Source organism: Accipiter gentilis, chromosome 27 (assembly GCF_929443795.1).
Source record: "Accipiter gentilis chromosome 27, bAccGen1.1, whole genome shotgun sequence".
Lineage (NCBI taxonomy): Eukaryota > Metazoa > Chordata > Aves > Accipitriformes > Accipitridae > Astur > Astur gentilis.
In genome coordinates, this window is record NC_064906.1 from 9,659,764 (window position 1) to 9,680,886 (window position 21,123).

At 38.4% G+C, this 21,123-nt stretch overlaps 1 protein-coding gene across 1 annotated transcript in view; it reads left to right on the plus strand.

Annotated features, from left to right (window-relative positions):
* Positions 1 to 21,123, plus strand: part of ZNF407 (zinc finger protein 407) — a 349,254-nt gene that overhangs the window by 234,367 nt on the left and 93,764 nt on the right. The window contains exon 8 of the mRNA XM_049830283.1: positions 13,621 to 13,799. Coding sequence (XP_049686240.1) covers positions 13,621 to 13,799 — 179 coding nt within the window. The remainder of the gene's footprint in view (positions 1 to 13,620; positions 13,800 to 21,123) is intronic.

The following is a 21,123-nucleotide window of genomic DNA, read 5'->3' on the forward strand; positions in this document are numbered from 1 at the left end:
GACATAATTACAACCTGCGCACAGCAGTTATTCAAGTCGAGTCCTTGTCACTCGTGGTGCGAAACTACACAGCTCAGATCCCGAAGGAGATTGCCTTATCACACAGAACAAGGGCTCACAGGAGTTGAAGAGAATAGAAATGGGAAAATGTCTTCCGGGAGTACTATATATTCCTTTAAAATAAGACATTTGAGAGACTTACAAGGGACAAAGAGAAGCATTGTGCAAGGTCTGAAATGAACAGGTTATTATTTTTAAAAAGATTACACAGGCCATTTTTGTGAAATGGACATGGATTATTAAATAAATTCAGTGGTCTCTCTCTCTTATCATTCAGTGACTCTGCCCTATTAGTTTTCTTCAGAAGTGATAAAATAGTTTTTGACTTGTATAAGCTTTAAGTATCTCTCAGTAGAAATCATCAGAACACAACTAATAAAAGTCCACATATTATACCAGTAAAATTGGCACACACATAAGGGAAGATCTGCAAGGATCAGAGTTAAGGGTGAAGGAAGAAGCATGCAAAAGGGCTTTCAAAGATGAGCAAGTTCATTAGTTTCTGCTGTAGTATGATACAGGAATGTGAAAGATGAAGCCAAAGAACAAGTTTCATATTTTACCATTTTTCCTTCTTTTCTTGTTAACCCTCTGTGGGGAAAAAAAGGCAAGTCCATAACACCATCTATACTAAATGAAAGAAGTTTATTTTCATGTAATGTGATGGGGTTTATTTTTTACGTGCTTTTTTTTAAGATGGACCCTTTGCATACATGATCATAGGCTAATTTATTTGGCATTGCTCTGTAAAACTCCTTAATATGATAGAATTCTATTGGCATTCAGAAGGCTTTTCCCTGGTGTTTAAATTTTCTTCTTGGGTACTAGATCAGCTTTTTGAAGCAATGCCATTCAGGCAGTTCCTATTCTTCTCAATCAATAGATTTACAGCGTTGTCCTGATTTCTCATCTAGTTTAAATACTGTGTCTAATACTTAGACATAATTGTGTATAGTTGAAAGAACAGTAATAATTTATCTGTTCTGGGTGGTCCAATTTTAAGCTAATGCTTTTACAAGACAGCTTATATGGGGCTTTGAATAGTCTGAAGTAGAAGTGCTAGAAGCTGTCTTACGCATTTCACTCTGCATATATGCAGAAGGTATGCTAGGTAAGTCAAATACATAGTTCAGTGCTTTCATTCAACAGTATTCCATTTCAGTATCTCTTGATGAAGTACACAGCACATTGAACTTGATGTGTAGGTCTACTGTGAAAATCTAGCTACATGAAAACTGCAATTTCTTACTGAGGAGCAGGGCGTCCTTGTAGGCAAATGTACTCTTATAGGAACAAAAATTAAGTTTTGCTTGCTCCCTACTCTAAAAACCCGTTCTCCTGGGGTGAATGATGACTGTGAAGTAAGCTCAAAATACAGAGCCAAATGCTGCATTTACTTATATTCGTGCAGACAGTGGCATTATGAGAACATAATCTGAAGAGAATGATGTTTCTCCAATACATACTTTCAAGGCAGATTTTAGATCGGATAATCAATCATACCTCCAACTAAAGAACCAAATTTGACTTTCAGAACCTAAGATGGTTTTGCAGTATTGACAGCCAGGAAGAATATATTTTAATTTGCAGACTGAACAAATTTCCATGACATCATGGAAACACAATAAATGTCTGACCTCACAATGACATTTTTCAGACTTAAACTGTACTTCTTGTAGACTTTGAGCCCAGAAAAAGCCTTAAGCTCAGCTAGTCTGACCTTCTACATAAAACAAAGTGCATAGGTTTTTTTCTAATTTGCTCTGTACTGGGCCTCTTGTGTTTGACTAAATTTTATTGTCTAGAAAGACATTCAGGTTTGATCTGAAAACATCCAAAGTTGGAGAACCCACTCCCCTTGTGTGAAAGGTTAATTGCTGTAAGTGCTGAAGAAATTGTGCTTTATTTCTCATTTGAATTTGACTGTGATTTGTAGTCATTGGTTTTGGTTTTGTTACAGGTTTTCTCTAAGTTAAGGTGTCCCTTAATCACACATTTATTCCCTGTTAAGTTACTCATGCCACAAGCTCAAGTGTAATAAGCAAAACAGAGTCTGGGTTGTTTTTTGTTGTTTGGTGTTTTTTTTATTTGAGTGTTTTGGGGTTTTTTTCCTCTTAACTTGTATTTCTATTATAATCACTTTGTGTCTGGCTGTTTCCTTTTTAAAATATAGGCAGTAATATGACAATTAGATATTCTAGAATTAGTTTCTCCAGTGTCATAAAAAGAACATTACATCTTTACACATTTGCTTGCTACTTCCTTGCTTATACATCTAAAGATGACATGGGACCTTTCTGCTTATAGCCTCACACTGGAAGCTCACATTAAACCATTGGTTGACTAATCCCTAAATCATTTTCAGTGTCACAGCTTTTCACAGCATTCTTGCATTCTGTAAGTTACTTGCATGCGTTGTGCAAAGCTGGGAGACCTAACATGTAGTTGTATGTGCATGCGTTTTGTTTGAACAGGCCTGGCTTGTGAAACTGCTCTGTATGACTGCAGTGTCATCGTTATTAATCATGCTACCAATTACAGGGTCATCAACAAATTTTATTAGCAGGTATTTTATATATACCTTTGGCATGCATAACAAAAGTGAATCTTTCAGACAATTAATGGTTATTCCTTTGATAAATTAGAACATTTGAAATCAGAAAGAAAACAACCGTCTCTCTTTGCATGGGGGGGGTGGGGCTGGGATAGGGCAAGAAGAGACAATGTATTAGCATTAAAAAAACCTACTTTGAGCGGAGATCGTACAGACCACAGTGCCCTGGGTATGAATCCAGGCTGCAAAGCAACAGGATCTGCCCTCTAGGGAGCCGTGTTGTCACTAAAATGGCTGAAGAAACTGACACAAAGGCCAGTTGGAAGAAGTACCATCTGCATCTGAGATTGACAGGCAGCCTTTAGGGTCTGTTGCTATCATTTCTGACTCCAGCAGCATTAGGAGTCCAGTTTCATCTTGTGCAGCCTATGGACTCCACACCCTTTCTTAGGCTCCGTCTGCACTTTTATATTTGTGAATATACTTTACGGGTTCCTGAGGATATACAAACAGATTCTACACAATTGTTCAGTTACTTTATGTGGTCATTAAAAGAAGTACAATAGGGAAAAAAATTGATGTTGAAAGGAAATGCGTGTCTTCAATTAAATTCATCCTAGCTTTTTTTTTAAAAAATGAATGCTTTCCATGGCCTCATTTCAGCAAAGTATTTGATCATGTACATAAATTTAAGCTTGTGAGTCATTCTTTTGAAGTCAATGGGGCTTCTTGTACTTGAGCTGCACAAGTGCGTAAGTACCTTGCTAAATCAGGGCCTATGATACTTAAAGCCCAGTCTCCATCCTTACACCGCTGCAGAGATGCTGTTTCTCAGACCAACTTCTTTTTTATGCCATCTGCTCCAACACGAAAGGAAAGGGGGAGGGAGGAAGCCCATGAACAATGGAGTGATTATTCTCAGTTACTGTGAAATAGATGAACTCCACCTGCTATTTCTGCCGCTTAAACCTTGGCTGACACGGTGCAGCAGTGCACCGTGCACAGCAGACCTCAGCATCCCTCACGCTGCAGGCAGGCGGATCCAGAGGGCCCTTGAGCCAGGCCATTACAGAGCGCACTCTGCCTGCAGCAACGCAGAAGCCAGGAGTTCTAGCAAATGGTATGGAGAGTTTTTGGTAGCAGATCAGTCCTGTGAAAAATTGCCTTTTTTTTTTTTTTTGGTTTTGCTTTTTTTTCTTTCTTCTTTAGTCAGTAGGAGACACCGAGGCTTTCTCCAAAGAGCTCCTTGGGCAGACTCAGAAGCTGAGCAGCCCAGCTCTGCACAACACCTCCGGGGACAGTGGGGACCACAGCACAGGTCAAGAGCTGAGGCACGTCTCCCTGCCTTTCTGCACCCTTTCCACCTGCTCCTCTCAAGTCTAGTACTTTGGACATAATTTGCAGGTTTCTGCCTAAAAGGTTTCTCTTTCTTTCTTTGTCTTCCTGTAGAAAGCAAAATTAACGGAAGTATTTAAGACGGGGAACCATTATTTCCTTGGAATCAGAGATATTTTTTTTTTTTGCAAAAATAAGGTTTTCTTTGTTGTGAACGAAACTTTTTTTTTTCTTTTAGAAAAACATTTTGACTGAAAATTCATGAGTAGATCTATATGCCAGCACTGCCTTTATACTTTGGTGGTTGTTCACTTTGCAGGGTTGTAACCTGGCTTTACAGATTCTTCAGAAGTAGACAAGACTAGAGTACATCACTTCTTATTTCCCTTCAGAATCTCCAACTACCCCGAAATTGCCTTTAAAAGCATGCATTCTGGCTATTGTATTCAACTTCTTGTATCACACGTATTTCCAATAATCAATTATTTGAAACTGGGAATTTTTATTCCAATACATTGTAAATACAACAGTAGATCTGTGGCCAGATTACAGTTTGGATATGCTAGTCTGCTGAGTGGAGCTGAGACACAAGCAGTAATTATCAATCTTCCATCATTTCCAGTGCTGACGCACAAGTTTTTGCTGCTTCCCTACAGGGCTCTGCTACTTTTTAGCAGCCAGCATTGGACATCTGTCACACATACTGTATGTCATAACAAATAGATCATTACAGAAAAAAATGCAAAGCTATAAATGTAGAAAAGCAGAAAACATTACGATTATTATCCCTGGGTGTTACTATAATACTGTCAGAATAAATCCCAAATACATTTTTCTTATTTTCTTTGTGAAACTGACTGTATCGTAAAATCTCATTAAAACATGTAAATGTAATACACTCTCTTTTATGAGCTACTTCATATTTTCTGAGTGGCAATACATGCAATACATGGCAGTACATGGCAATACATGTGGCCACCAGATTGTCGGGCATGCACTTTTATGACAACGTGGATGGTTCAAAAGCATCAGCTGTGGGCAAATGTTCACTGCAGAAACAGCTATAGTGGTAAAGACGTTGCTGTCCCCAAGCAGTTCATTGCCACTATCCACCAGAGGTCTTTATGAATAGCATAGAGAGATATTTGCCAGCAGTGACATCGGCAGAACTGAGCTGGCACTGGGTACGTTGTAGCTGACCTCCCGAGTTCCCATGGAGTGGTATGCTGCTAATTCTGGCAATAGTATCATAAGTCACTTGATAATTGAGGTCGGTTGCAGAGCGCTAGCGCTTGTATTCATGTGATTGTTCCCCAGTCATTTAAAACCTAAATAAAAGGTAGGATTTTTTGCTTTTAAAGGAAAAGAGCAAGGAAAAAGTAACCTAAGTATGCTAGTAAGATGACTGAGAAACTGTGCCACATTTCTCATGTGTATATATATAGATAGATAGATATGCACGTATATATGTGTGTTAATGTGTAATAATAATTACAGTTTTATAATGTTAGTTTCAACACATTTCAGAATGTATTTTTGGCCATGATATTTTGCTATTTTTTATTAATTCTTGTGAAATACTGTGTTGACCTGTAGCACTAAGGAGGTAAGCCAATACTTTAATTTTTAAACTTGTGGTCTGAATCGAATGCCAGTGGTATATGCAGATTGTGTATAATGTTGTAGCTCATTTGTGTTAACTGGCATTCAGTTTATTTTATTTTAAAAACAGAAATGTAGATAAATCTGGAGTACTCTGGGAAGAATTTTTGGTTGGTTGGTTTGTCTGGGTTTTTGCCTAGTAGAAGTTGGGCAGAGTGACTGTCATTGTGAAGGTTTTGACTGAATAAGCCTGTTTGTATAAAGTAATTACCACAGACTGAGGTATTTGTTTCTTTCCTGTCAAGAAAATATTGCCCGTTAGGTTGTTTACCATCACTCTACTGAGTGCTAGTTTTCATACAGTTTAATGCAAGCAAGAAATAAAGGCAGGCTAGAAGGGTTGTATTTTGGGAAGCAGTAACGCTGAAAAAAACCTGAAAGGTCCTTGCACTTAAATGAGTGAACGGGAGCTCTTAGTGCTTTGAGGAGTATCCAGGAGCTCTGGGAACTGGAAAATACTGAGCGTGGGGAAAGTCATGGCATTCATGTATGCAGTGCTGCTGTAGTATGCACTCTAGTATTCAAAGCTTGAAGCGATATTTACAATTGAAAAGAGTTTAGGAAGGATCTGACAGTTTCCCAAAGTGAGATGAAAGGAACTGGGTCTCTGTGGCCCATCCACTAGATGCCCAGATAGCAGAGGATTCTTCAGCTGAGCTAGATGTGTTTGAAATGTAACACTACCTGTTAGCTGGATGTAGGAGTATAAGAAATATGATAGTTTGTAAAAGTGAGAATGATCAACTACAGAGTAATTTGCCTGCGATTTTCATCAGATTTCAGGGTGTCTCTGAAAAATCATGTTTTAGTACTAAAAAGAGTTAGGGTTTGAGGAAAGAATCACCGGGTAAACTTTTTATGAACTGCGCTTATCTATGAGGTCAAGCTAAATGTTCCGTATGACTTTGTGTTTCTAAGAATCGATGGCTCTCCTTTTCTAGTGTAATTACATTATTGCAGTTTTGATTTAAAGACAGATTTCCAAGTTAGATGGCATTTTCTGTGAAAGAAACACCTGCAAATTTTTGGTGAATAACTGAGGTTAAGAATCTATGATGGTACATACCGCTTTCATGAGAAGTTTGCTTTCAACATAACTGCTTTTATTTCTGGAAGAAAGTATCTGGGGACTTTGCTACTTTTCAATCAAAATACTACAGTTTCTATGTACTTCTTGCAGATTGCATAGTGGGCTATAAACAGTGCAGAGAACCTTCAGAGTGCTCTCCGTATGAGAGTGAACTTGATTCATACTGATGAAGAGGGGAAAAATAGAAATCTTTTCAATTGGTTGGCTGTATCGCTGTGTTTGTTTTTATGTTTTAAGTAGTGACATCCGTGGAGCTGCTGTAAGTCCTTTAGATTATATGCATTTGTCTGCAGAAAGAGGATGTTTGTACCTAGTTTCCTGAAGAAACCTTCTGAAAAAGGTTTATTTTGTGCGAATAAGAGCCCTGCAAGGTGCTAAAATTTTTAAAACTTAGTGGGCTAGTTAATTAACATTTTGCCTCATTTGCACCTCTGAAACGTTCCATTTCCACGTCTTGCAGTAAGCATCTTTCTGAAAATGTCAGGCACTGCATAATGGAAGAGTGTTCTAATTTCAGTTCCCTATTAGTAAAACATCTTAATAAAAATAGGTTGCTTCCTGTTATATTTCATTTAGCTGTTGAATACAATGCTAATGTATTCTCATGTACAAACCCTTAGAAAATATTCTATTCTGTACAGGCAAATTTAGAATTAACAGAAGATGTTTTGTGAATTTCTCTTACTTCATGATTTTTATCCAAAATGCCATGTAAAAGATGGGGACAGCAAATGGCTCTTGTGCTTGGCAGCCACAGCTCTGCAGTTAGCTACTGAATTCAGCTGTTTACACGGGCTGATCAGCCAGTGCTGCTGGCTGGGAGGAGGATTACAGAGCGTGACCCCCTGCATCCAGCCACGAGGCTGGGGCTGAGCCCCTCTGCGTGGGGAAGGGATCCCCGAATCCCTGGCATCTTACGGCTTGTACTGCTTGCTGGCGAGACTGGCTGGCTGGCGGAGCCCAGCAAGACGGCAGAGAAGGAAGAGATGGTGGGGGAATAATGACTGCAGATAGCACTTACTGTGGGGACCTTCAGGCTGGCAATTCCCCACCTGGCACAAATTTGCTCCAGGGCTCATCGTTCCACCCGTTTTTCCCTGCTGCTGACTTCGCACTCCTGCCTCTGCCTCCTGCAAAGTGCACATCTGTGCTCTGCCATTCCAGAACCCCAAAGAGTGCTGCTGTTTTCAGTGGAGTAGACCTAGTTTTGCTGAGGAGTCTGGTCAGCGGCACGCTATAGCTTGCCAATGCAACGGAGAAAATGTCTTCATAGGGGCAGAGTTACACTACTTTTAGGGGCTAGAGGAACAACGGTATTTTCTGGCCTGGCGAGCAAGGCAGTTTTGAGAACTTTTGTCCTGTGCACCAGGAGTGTGTATTTTCCCACTGTTCTGTAGACCAGGCACTCTGTTTCTTCCTCTTGGCACAATGCCCTGTTTTTTGGTAACAGAACTGATATATATATATATATATATATATAAGGATAGGAGAGAGGCAGTGGGAGAGGGAAGACAAAGTAAACAAAGACAACAGCTTCTCACACTGACAAAATGTCTGGGCATTTTATTCTACTCCTAACCTTCCACTTTATCCCACTCTTGCAGCAAAGCAGATCAATGCTGCTAAGAAGCAGACGAGGATGCGAAGTGTGGTGGCATGTGGCATTGGGCTTCCTTGTCACTCTGTGGATGATGCCTGTGCAAGCACAGTCACCACTGCAAACTTGATTAAACTGTTGGAACAGGGAATTTTGCTTTAGGCCCCATTGTGCAGAAGCTTTGAGCCTTATTGTAGTAGGTGCCACTGGAGATATTCATTGGAAGCTGAGTATTATTCACTGTTATAATACCCACACAGCTTTTTTTGCTGTTCCTGTCTAGGTAGTTGTCAGTATTCTGAGATTTGCTTACAAAGTGACAACAACATCAAAAGTAACTTAAATCTTTTCTGGATACGTTGTTCATGTTGAACAGCTGGGCCCAGAGGGTGGTGATCGGTGGCATGAAGTCTAGTTGGAGGCCAGTAACTAGTGGTGTACCTCAGGGGTCAATACTGGGTCCAGTCCTTTTCAACATCTTCATTAATGATCTGGATGATGGGGCAGAGTGTATCCTCAGCAAGTTTGCAGATGACACAAAACTGGGAGGGGTGGCTGATTCACCAGAGGGTCATGCTGCCATCCAGAGGGACCTCGACGGGCTGGAGAAATGGGCTGACAGCAACCTCATGAAGTTCAGCAAGGGGAAGCACAAAGTCTTTCACCTGGGGAGGAACAACCCCAGGCACCACTATATGCCGCGGGCCACCCAGCTGGAAAGCAGCTTTGCAGAAAAGGACCTGGGGGTCCTGGTGGACACCGAGTTGAGCGTGGGCCACCCACACGCTCCTGGCAAAGCAAGCTAACTGTATCCTGGGCTGCATTAGGAGGATTGCTGCCAGTAGGTCAAGGGGAGTGATCCTTCCGCTCGACTCAGCACTGGTGAGGCCACACCTGGAGCACTGGGTCCAGTTCTGGTCTCCCTAATACAAAAGAGACAGGGACATAGTTAAGAGAGTCCACCAAAGGGGCACTAAGACGATGAAGGCACTGGAGCATGCGTCTCAAATAAGCAGAGGCTGAGAAAGCTGGGACTGTTCAGCCTGGAGAAAAGACTTAGGGGGGGATGTCATCAATGTGCACAAATACCTGAGGGGAGGGTGCAAAAAGCCAGACTCCTTTTCAGTGGTACCCAGTGACAGGACAAGAGGCAATGGGCACAAGCTGAAACACAGGAGGTTCCATCCGAACATCAGGAAACATGTTTCCACTCTGAGGGTCACTAAGCATTGGCCAAGTTGCCCAGGGAGGTTGCGGAGTTTCCATCCTTGGAGATATTCAAAAGCTGTCTGGACACAGTCCTGGGAAACTGGCCCTGGTGTTGGACCAGGCATTCTCCAGAGGTCCCTTCCAACCTCAACCATTCTGTGATTCTGTGACTAAAGTACAATTTACAATTGACAAGTCATTTCCAGTTTATGATACTTGAATATGCAGCAACTTTATTTTACTGACAGCAGCAAAAGAAAGACGAGTAACTGGTTGGTGGGAATGGACTTCTAATGGCAGCATGAAATGTGCAGTTAGAACAGCAATGTGAATGCATCACTGTGCGATGAACATTAGAGATAAAAGCCCTTTTTTATCTTCAGCCAAAAGAGGTTTTCCTTTCGTCTTAAGCAGTAGCTGCATTTCTCAGGAGAAACTTGCCATCCATCTCCCTTACTCCACAGCATAGTCCTTTACAGAAGTGTGGGAGCTCTCCTGGATGAGTGCAGTGGCAAGCAGGCCTATGCCCTTCCCAGTATATCAGTCTTTGATGGAGGCATTCGTACAGGCTTGTTGCTTGGGAAGTATGGGCTGAGCTTTTCAGCTCCTCACGTGTCCTGTTCATCTGCAACGTGCCTTAGTAACATATCCCATCTCCTCTTTCACCATGTATAGCACTGACAGGGGAGTGAAAACTCTATGCAAGCCTTCCAGTTTAATAGAATTTTTGTGGGCTATGCATCGAGACGTAAGCCATTCTTCATGTCTGATAAGACTCACTGCAAGACATGAAATAAAAACAAAGTTTATGTTCTATTTCTCTGCATCAGCGTTGAATATAAACCCATAGACTATAGCTTTAGACTAATTAAGGCTCCCTAATGAGTTCCCTTCCTGTTATTGCAGAGCATGGAAAAATTGCCAGAAATATATACATTTGACTTTCAAAATAGAAAATGGATCTTAAGGACAAAAGCATGCTTATGTTAAGAAATGATAATAGTAATTTAACTTAGAAACCTCTGTTCTAGCCTTGCTGGAACACAGGCTAGCCTCTTAAAAGCTGCATTTATTTGTTTGTGGCTGTAATTCAGAGTGGAACTCAAAAAACAGAAAGACTTTACTCAAACAATGTATTTTGGGCTGGGCTCTAAGTTGCCAAATTTCAGAACAAAGGGAATTTTTATCTCAAAGTTTATAAACTCCTGGAAGTTAATCGTATAACACAAAGCCTGTCAAATGCTTAACTATCATCACTATCGCAACACTATAATATTTTAGTTAGATGTTTATCATGGCATAGCTTTAATGAAAATACAGTGCTGTTTAAAATCACAGACCTCTTCATTTATTCAGATGAGATGAAGTGATGCAAGTACACACATACACAGAATTTCGGTGGGGGTTTTTTGTCAGATGTGTAACAACATACTTGTACAGTACTCAAGAGGAGACTCCTAATAAAACAGACATTCAAAGCACACTGAATAATTAAAAAAACATTTTATATGCAGTACATTTTTGTCATGTCATATTAAAGGTATTACTTGGCTTCAGAAGTGCTTGGATTTGCCAGTTGTTACCTTCACGGTTTACTTTGATTGCAATTGCTGCATTGCAACCTAATACGAGAGGCCATTTGTAATTCCTTAGGATCTCATATTCCTCATTTCTGATTAAGCCTTTCTGGCCTCGTCACATGGAAAAATATAATTTTTTAATTTTTTATTTCCCACGATGAATATAGCAGTATGTTGGTGTGTTTAGTCACAAATTTTTACTGATGACTAAATAAATGAGACTTTGGGATGGCTCCATTTAAAGTGGTTGTAGCAAATTCACAAATCAAAGGAGATAGAACTGGCCTTTTATGGCTTGAACAGGCTGGGTTTTCTTCACAACTCTTACATAGGTTTCTACAGATCCTTTATATATTTCACAGAAATATTTCAAAGTAAAAAGTTTCATATCTTTCCTTAACATAGTATGAGAGCTGAGCTAAAAGGGGACAGATATTTTATTTCAGATTTGTATGCTCTGCTTTAATCTAGTGCCCTTTAAAGTATAAGCCATGATAGAAGGTTACCAGATTGTCTCCTGCTTTCATTGCCGTGTACACTATCCCTTTTTTTTTTTTTTTTTTAATAAAATACATGTTTCATTTTAACAACATTTATGAGCATTGTAATTTTTTAGGGCTGAATCCTGAAAGATGCTGAGGACCAATGTTTCCCATATTTTTCAGTGAACATAAGTGTCTTCTCTGACATTCTCAGAAGTCTGATCTTTATACTGGTATATAGCAGATGGACATGACAGAGGGTGAGCTTTGGCAGCACTGTAAGGCAGATATCAGCTTTACTATGACCATCTCCAAGGGAGAGACAAGCACTCCAACAGAACTTCAAGCTGCCACTTCCCGTTTATTTTGGGGGTCCTTTTTTTAGGTGCCTGTTACTGTGGTATTTCTAACAGTGACAGGTAAACGGTCAGTTGCTCAAAATACTACTGTTGTCTTATTTGACTATTTGTAAAGTATTATGTATTTATATAGTTTGCTTGAGTGTTTCTACTTTTTTCAGTTAAACTGAATTACTGCTTTTAGTTTGACAACACGAATATTGTACAGTACTAAGAAAATGTCATGGTTTAACCCCAGCCAGAAACTAAGCACCACGCAGCTGCTCGCTTGCTCCCCCCCCACCCATTGGGATGGGGGAGAAAATCGGGAAAAGAAGTAAAACTCGTGAGTTGAGATAAGAAATGTTTAACAGAACAGAAAAGAAGAAACTAATAATGATAATGATAACACTAATAAAATGACAACAGCCGTAATGAAAGGATTGTAACGTACAAATGATGCGCAGGGCAATTCCTCACCACCCGCCGACCGACACCCCGCCAGTCCTGGAGCGGCAATTCCCCACCCCCACTCCCCCCAGTTTATATACTGGGCATGACGTCCCATGGTATGGAATACACTGTTGGCCAGTTTGGGTCAGGTGCCCTGGCTGTGTCCTGTGCCAACTTCTTGTGCCCCTCCAGCTTTCTCAGTGGCTGGGCATGAGAAGCTGAAAAATCCTTGACTTTAGTCTAAACACTACTGAGCACCAACTGAAAACATCAGTGTTATCAACATTCCTCTCATACTGAACTCAAAACATAGCACTGTACCAGCTACGAGGAAGACAATTAACTCTATCCAAGCCGAAACCAGAACAGTATGTCTAAAAAAAATTTGTATGCAGGCTGTTACTTTGATTCAAGAATAAATATAATGGTTATTTCTGACTGAAATAAATGAAGAAGCAGGATATTTTATATGGAATTCATCACAGACTTTGAATAAGTAGGAAATTCTAATACAAAATAATTTTGGAATAAGACTGCAAAATTTTGAAGACTGGAAATTAAAAATTACTGTAATGTCATGGATCTCTGTGAATAAAAGAAAAGTGAAATCTTTTTCTATTAACTTTTCTTTCCCAGAAATATCACTAGAAACATTTCTTTGAAATACATAAAACTAATTGTATGTGTATTCTGACTTTTATGCATGAAAACTCCACTGCTTCCACAAAGGCTATGCTTAAGATATAAATCAGAATCTGTGTGTATTTTCAAAAAGGTATAAACTTGAACAACTCAATTCTCTTTTCTAGGAACAGTTCATGAGGTGAGATGAGAGTTGATGGAATATCCTTACAAAAATCATGTGCAGCAACTCCTATGGAATCTAGAAACTGTGTAGGAAATGTTGGGACCGTAACAAGCATCTGTGCATTTCAGTTTTGTTAAGTTAAAGACTTTTGCTTAATTTTTGTCTCTCGCTGACTGCTATAAAGAAAAAAAATATAAGGCTTTTGCAAAGGTAAAATATTGTTCATTTTTAAATGCTTCTGGTTCAGATGTGTTGCTCAGTTAACCTGAAACAGCTTTGGGAGCCTTCATGCAAAGGACAACATTTATGTAAAACTTAAGAGGATGCAAAAATTGGGCAGATAGTGAAAAATGAGTAATGACTACTCATTTTCTGTTATTATACTAGGTTTTATTTGAACAACTGGTAGGGAATAAATTGCTATATAACTTCTTTTTTTCATCACTTTTTAGGTCTAACTGTGCTGAAAATATCCGGAAACACATCTTGCATACAGGAAAGCATGAAGGAGTAAAAATGTATAACTGTCCTAAATGTAGCTATGGAACCAATATCCCTGTGGAGTTTCGTAACCACTTGAAAGAACTACACCCAGACATTGAAAATCCTGATCTGGCGTACTTGCATGCCGGTAAGGTCATTCTTCCCTTTGCTTACAAATTCTTCTCTTTTCTATATGAGCATGCTTAAAGGATTGCAATAAGAACGCTAGCTGTTATGTTATTATCATTTATTCTGAAGAAGAACATGATTTTAAAACGGGCTTAGTCCTCTTGAAGTTTTCACAAGGGGTGAAGGTTATGCATTAAGCACTGAAATCCATTCATGTTTCACAAGCAAAGCTTGCAGTTCAGTACATAAACCTCAGAAGTGTGCGCTATTTAGATGCCTCGTTTTGAAATCTAGTTGAACTTTTATAGAGAAATATTTTTTTAACATTTGTATTAAGTCCCTCTGCCCACCCTATTCCACCAAGAACAGAAAAACAAAATTCCTTTGGAAATACAGTCAAATTAATGTACTGCTTTAAAAATTCTTAGATTTCATTACAAAGAAGCAGGCAGTGTTCGACATTAAAAGATAGAATAACGGAGATCAATCAATAACTTATATATTTTGAGGCTTTACGTTAGAGAGTGCACATGTGGAAGTCACTGAAGGAATGCAAAACAAAAACATTGCTTTGGAAACAGGGATTAAAAGAAAAAAGTTGGGGTGTTTCCTGTTTAGGAACAATTTTTTTTTATTTTAGAGATTGTACAGTTCAGAATAGAAGGCAGAAGTTTAATAGGAGCATCAAGTTAGGAGAAAAATAAGAGTTCAATGGCAAGAGGTTCTTAACTCAGGAGAGTCTGATAACTTCGACATCACTGGGCGGGAAGACAAGTCAGAGCAGTGGGAAAAAAAGAACAGATGGTGAGAAGAAAGAGTTGGGGAATCCAGAGGAGGAAGCTACGTGGGCCAAATTCTCCCTAAGATGCAAATTAATTGTCTATTGAAGTAGTACTATTAGTACTGCTGTGTCAGATTTGAATCTTCTTCTGTAAGGAATTGATCTCATAATTTTTGAGGTCCTCATACCGGTAAAAAAACATGACCTAGAGAGCTTTCATTCAGCTCTGTGCAGTGTGTACACTCAAGTTATTTTAAAACCTCTCAGTCTTCCCAAAATGACTGCTTGCTTTCCTGACTACAGGCAGTGTATTATTTGTACCATATATTTCTATTTGCCAAGTATTCCACTTCATTTTGGAACCAATCATCATGTCATGTCAGCATATGGTGGATAATATCTGGATGTGCAAACAAAATGCCAGTTGGCGGAATACCAATTTCAAAATAGGTCAGAAAACTGATCACATTTCACCATAGTTCTCACTAAACTGAATGAATATTCAACTCGGAGCTTAAATCCAGACACTGTTGGACTTTTACTACAATAATCCCATCTAAAATAATATGAAATATTAAAATTCTTTCAATAGACAGATATAGAGACACAACACATCTATAACACTGGTAGAATCACTAACATTTTTCCAAAATTACAAAATCTGTGTAAATTTTCACGTTACATGTTCAAGACTATATCTAGGTAAATGAATTGCTCATTCCAGAATGCTGTGGTTAAAACTATTCAACTTGCTTGTCTTGGCAACATGGGAAAACTGTCATCAAAGTGTTGTATGCTAATGATATCTATTTTCTATACATTTATTCTTATACTATAAAAATCCCCTTGCACTAAACAGGGTACTGGACAAACATATTAGTACTAGCAAGAACTGGTTGTCACTTAATTATTTCCAGGCTAGCCTAGAATTGGTATACAACAAAAGCATTGAAATATTGTTTGCATAATCCCGTCACTAAAAGGGCAATACTGTATTTTCCTTTCAGAAAGAAACACTGTTAAAGCAGGACCTAGGTGGTAATCGTGCATTCACATCAGAGTTGAATTAAAGGGGGGGTTCATTTCTTCTTTTCCATCCATTTCTGACGGCTGGACACCTGAGAGTTAAAGGTTTTGGAGAAGATTTTTAGAGGAATGAGGGGATAACTCCTGTGCCTTGGCTAACATCCCCTATAAAAATAAGATTTGTTCTATGTCTGGTTCACGGTTACTGATTACTTATTGGTCATTGGCTGCACCCACAGAGAATCCACAACATGACATAGAACCTTTTAGGATGATAGGAGTATGAAAGTGTCATACAAGATCGATTTTTTTTTTTTTTTTTTTTTTTTTTTTTTTAAACCTTAAATATATTTGTCTGTCTTTTCTGTTCTAATATTGCTTTGTAACAAGCAAGCCAGCCCCTTTGCTTCTTTAAGCAGAATAGAAATAGAGTAAGTCTCATCCCTGGCAAAGAGACAGACACCAACTCCAGCCACTTCGCAGGACCAGTCAGAAACTCCTTCGCCACAACCCACGAAGAATAGAGCTGTGGGGTACCTTTAGGATGCGGCTGGGAGTAGAAATCAAATCTGTTTCTCATCTGTGAAATTAAGATTATCAGCTAGATTTCTAATTCAAAGTTAATGCTCTTTATAACATAATGGTCTAATACTAATGTCTGTTTAGTTTTCTTTGGCAACTACTATACTGCTTTATGGGGTCAGCGGCAGCAAGGAGCTTGAAGAAGCTGCATTTCTAAGGGAGAGGCTGTAGAAGGCAGAAGGCAGAACTGGTTAGCTTCTACATGAGTAAGGATGATACTGTAATTGATAGGTGATGGCACTTTCTGTTCTGCATCTTTGAAATGCTATATAATGTGAGGAATTGATATGTGGAAATGCCAGAAAACCAGATCTTCAGACTTCCTTTCCTCTTTTTGCTATAGGTCTGTCATAGAGGGAGATATTTAACTATACAACTGTATCCCTTATAAACCTTATGAAGTCCATTATATATTTTAAAACAATAACAACCTAGAGAATACTTTTGTCTTTAACTTTTAAGATGTACTGCATTTGAACAGTAGGCCTTTATTGCACACAAAACAACAAAGAGATATATACATATACACATAAAATTATGGATTGAATTTGCTAGATTACATTTCAAATACTAATTTACACATTTAACCTCTTTTTTTTTTATACAAATCATCAAATCTGTTTGTGGATTGTTCTGTAAGAGCTTTATGCCTGTTTCTTGATATTCTCTGACTCATTTTTTCAAGGTCTGTGTTGAAATCAAAATTTTGTTTAAAAAAAGCCAGAAATCCAGTGATTGTTGATTATCCACAATATTCATTTATTTTCTTTTTAAAAAATCACATTTAAGATACCAATAGATTTTATAGTTGTTCTAGAACAGAAGTGGGCTTACTAGTAAGCTCAGGATTCCTGCAGTTAACGTTTTAATTACGGAAATTTGGTTCCAATGGAAGCTATTCTTATTATTGTTGTTATCAATGCGCAAATCTGAAAATTTGTCATTACAAATGGAAAATTAATACAATAAGTGAGTGAATTGTCCTATCATGTTGATGACTATCATTTTAGTAATTTATTTTTTTTAAATGAGATTATTTGATAAAGAAAATTCTTCCCAGTTGCTCACTGTGGACTTGTGTCTATGGCAAGTCTCAAAGCAAGCTGAAGAAATCTTTGGATTGATTCTTGTATGCATTACATTTCCAAGAGTCTTGGATATGTTTTTTCTTCCAACTGACGCTACATCTCAGTACTGAGTTGAACTGAACCTGAATACTTTGATAAGTGGGACAGGGAAGGGGCCCGTACCTGTGGTAGAACTTGAAAGGGATCAGTAATCCAGCTGTCTTTCTCAGTGCTTTGTCTGCTCTGGAGCAGCATCACTTGGTAGTGATAATTTTGGTATGAACTAAATGTTTATCATTTTAAAACTCCTGTCTTATAAACATTATGATACTATTATGATGCATTATTTATATCCAAAGAGTGTAATATCTATGGCTTGACATCTCCATTATTGTAATAGCCGCAGAGACCATGGCATCTCACTGTGTGCATAGTAGTCTTTTGTGGATACTAAGCAGGCCATAAGGCAAAAAACTCTTCAGAGAGAAGAGGAGCAGTTTGCTTGCTGTTGTTTTCGTGATCATGTTGAAAGTTGTGCGATGATACTGGTTTTTTCTGTACTGTTACTTCTGTGCTGCACTGTTAAAAGTGAATGTGATCTCCTCGAATGAGTTCTACTCTAGGAAATCAGAATAACCCAGTTTTTCACTCAATGACTGATATAGTGGGTTTGCTGGCTGTGAGTTTCCCCATGTGCAAAATAGGTGCAACACCTACATAGTTCAAGTCACAAAGCTTTTGCTTGAAAATGGCTTCACAACAGTCAACTATGTGGCTAGGGAACTGCTAAGACATTAAACAGAAAATTTGGAGATGTTTGACTTAATGTAGAATTAGCAGTCATACAAAAATCTTTTTTGGAAGTCTTTTCTTTTAAAAAAAATAAATCGGGGAAGACAGATCAATTCACTGTACTTTTTGGTAAGTCTGGTTTTTCTTCGAAAGTGATACTATGCTTGCAAAGCGCTCAAGTTATCCAGCATGCTCTGAGAGAGTCTGCCACCCTGGGCCCTGTGAGTAGGAGTGGAGGATTGCTTACTCTTAGGGATCCTGACAGAACTAAAAGCGTGAGCCGCTTCCCCTCGCTGCACAGACGCGTTTTGGGGAATGCTTGGAAGCACAGCTTTGTGTGCCTGTGCCTCTGTGAAAATTATAGGTGCCTCTGGGGTTGGGCATCCACAGAACAAAGATCGTGACGATCGTGTTTTGGCAGTTGGCTGCCTACGTGGTGATTGAACGCTTAGTGCTCTTGAAGAGTTACATAATTCATGACCAAAATGATAGATAGGTACTTGATTATAGTGTATGAGTTGCTTCACAGGGAGAAAATACCAGACATGAGCTACTCTTAATCTAGCTGAGAAAAGCCTAAGAAACATCAGTTACTGAAAGTGTAGTCAGACAAATTGAAATGAGAAACAAGGTGCAAACACTTAAATATGAGGTCGATTAAGCTCTGGCAGCTACTAGCAAAAGAAATTATCTTTGTTGCGTTCCTTTGAGCCTTGAGAAGACCAGATGTCTTTCTGGAAGATAGGTTTTAGGAGGACCCAAGGTTGCTGGGTTCACTGCAAAACTAATCAAGTGTTATTTAAGGGGCTTTGATATACCAGAAGTCAGAATATTATCTAATAGTCCTTTCTGGTTTTAAATCTTAAAACAGTGTTAATCTACAGCCTGTTGATAAGGGTCGTGTTTGTCAATCTAAAGTGCTTAGGTGTTGCAATAGCAAAGGTACAGCTGAGGAGACGTGCAAGTCCCCCAAAGTGTTCTTCCTCACAGAGATGACATTCCCATCATCGGTGCTAAATTCTTACTCTCTTTGAGCCTGAAGTACCCGAGTAGAGATACACTTGCCTAAAATAAGTTTCTTTCTAGTATGTCATTAAATCCTTAATAAAATACATTGGAACATACATTTATTTATTTAAGGTGTTTGAAGAATCCTTATGAAATTCTGCTCTTTTGGTTGGCACTTCCCTTACTGTGTTATTGGCTCCTGAGATCTGAAATTGATGAAAAGACAGTTCAATTAATCATCTATTCACTAAACTGGGCTCTTTTCTTATTTAGATTAGGGGAACAGAGTTAAGGGATATTTTAGTTCTCTCCAGAGAGCAGTAGAAGTGAGAAAAGTTTACTGCAAGGTCTCTTTTATGCATGTTTGAAAAATATTTTTCCAAACTTTAAGTGCACTTTTTGAAAGACTGTGATCTCCACACGTTTCTCTTTCAGTTTCTTTAGCTTTTGAGAAACAAGGCCGTACTAGCAACCTGCAACATGATTACATCATCAACAAAGGACAAACTTGTGATCCTATCAGTTGTAACAGTTGCAATATTCATGAACGGAATTCTGAAAGTTCAAATAGTTAATCCCAAATAAAATTGTGATCTTTATCCCACTTGACAGCTACATTTATCAAATTATTAAGAGAAAAAATTGATTGCTAAAAGTTATGGTGTGATCTATTATGTGATTTTTATCAAGGTATAACTGTATTACCAAGTGGAAACTGCAGACTTATTCAGAATGTGAATTGGACACACATAACCTGATAATATAGCAATTATACTAGTATCCTAGTGCTTTTCTACTTCTAAATTTTTCTTTTTTTTCTTATCCTTTCTTTTGCATCTTCTGACTCTTTAATAGAAAATATAAAGTTGGAAAAACTGAGGAACAATGAAATAATAAAAACATGTTTGCTCTTATGCTCTCTGAATTCATCAAGCTACAAAAATATAAAATCAGTGAATACTATTTATCAATGACATAATGGAAATAAAAGTCAGTTGAGTACCTATGGAAACTTGTAATTCATACCTTAAGTAAAGCCTCCAAAGAATGGATACAGTTTTGTTTGCAAGCATATTTAACTTTTGTCTTGGAATAGTTACGTTCTTAGTGTTTATCACTGTTTAAATAAAATACTTTAATGCTGTAATTTGAAACAATATTAAAAATCTGTCATTGCTAGATATAGCAGAATATTGCTTGCGTTTCTAGTCAGATAAAACATTATTTTTGATGGCTGGTATACTGAAAAAAAAAAGGCAGCAGCAGCAACTCTGCTTCAAACAGGTTTGCTCTTGTCATAGCTATTAGTGCTAGTCTTTCAATAGCATGTCATGTTGATTGGCAGACACTCCCTTTCCTCTTTTGTGAAGAATAATAATTTTAGTGTGTGCTTGAAATAAAAACCTAGTATAAACGATTTTCTGTTTGTAAAGGAGAAAGCTAGGTTCCTTATAACCTATGTAGATTACGTATTATTGTGTTTCAGGAAAAATTAATCTGCGTTTTAAAAAACCCTAAAACCTAAGTCATTTGATTATTTTTATAACTGTCTTCTATTAGAAGGCTTCGTATGCCAAGCAGAGCTTCCATAGCCAGTATCTTTATCTGGGTGGTCTTCACAGTGGAGTTGGTTCTTTCCAGGTAGCAAGTAAAGCAAGAAAAAAAAAAAAAATTTGAGGCCATGAAAAGATTTTTTTTTTTTTCTAGTATATAGCTTTTGCTACTGCTACTGTTGAAGAGCCTAGGGATTCCTTTCATAGTCCCTTAGTTGCTTTTCCAGAACAGTCAGCATATATTGCTGCTGAGTGACATGAAAGAAGGTGTTGAAATATTTTGATGTAAATACTACATCATCTAATATGCAAAATGCACCACTATTAATATTAGTTATAAACTATAAGTGGATGATATCCTCGGGTAAGAGTGAAGGTGTGCTGGTTTTGGCTGGGGTAATTTTCTTCCTAGTGGCTGGTACGGGGCTGTGTTTTGGATTTGTGCTGAGAGCAGTGCTGATAACACAGGGATGCGTTCGCTGTTGTGAGCAGGGCTTACCCAGAGCCAAGGGCTGTTCTGCTTCTCAGCCCACC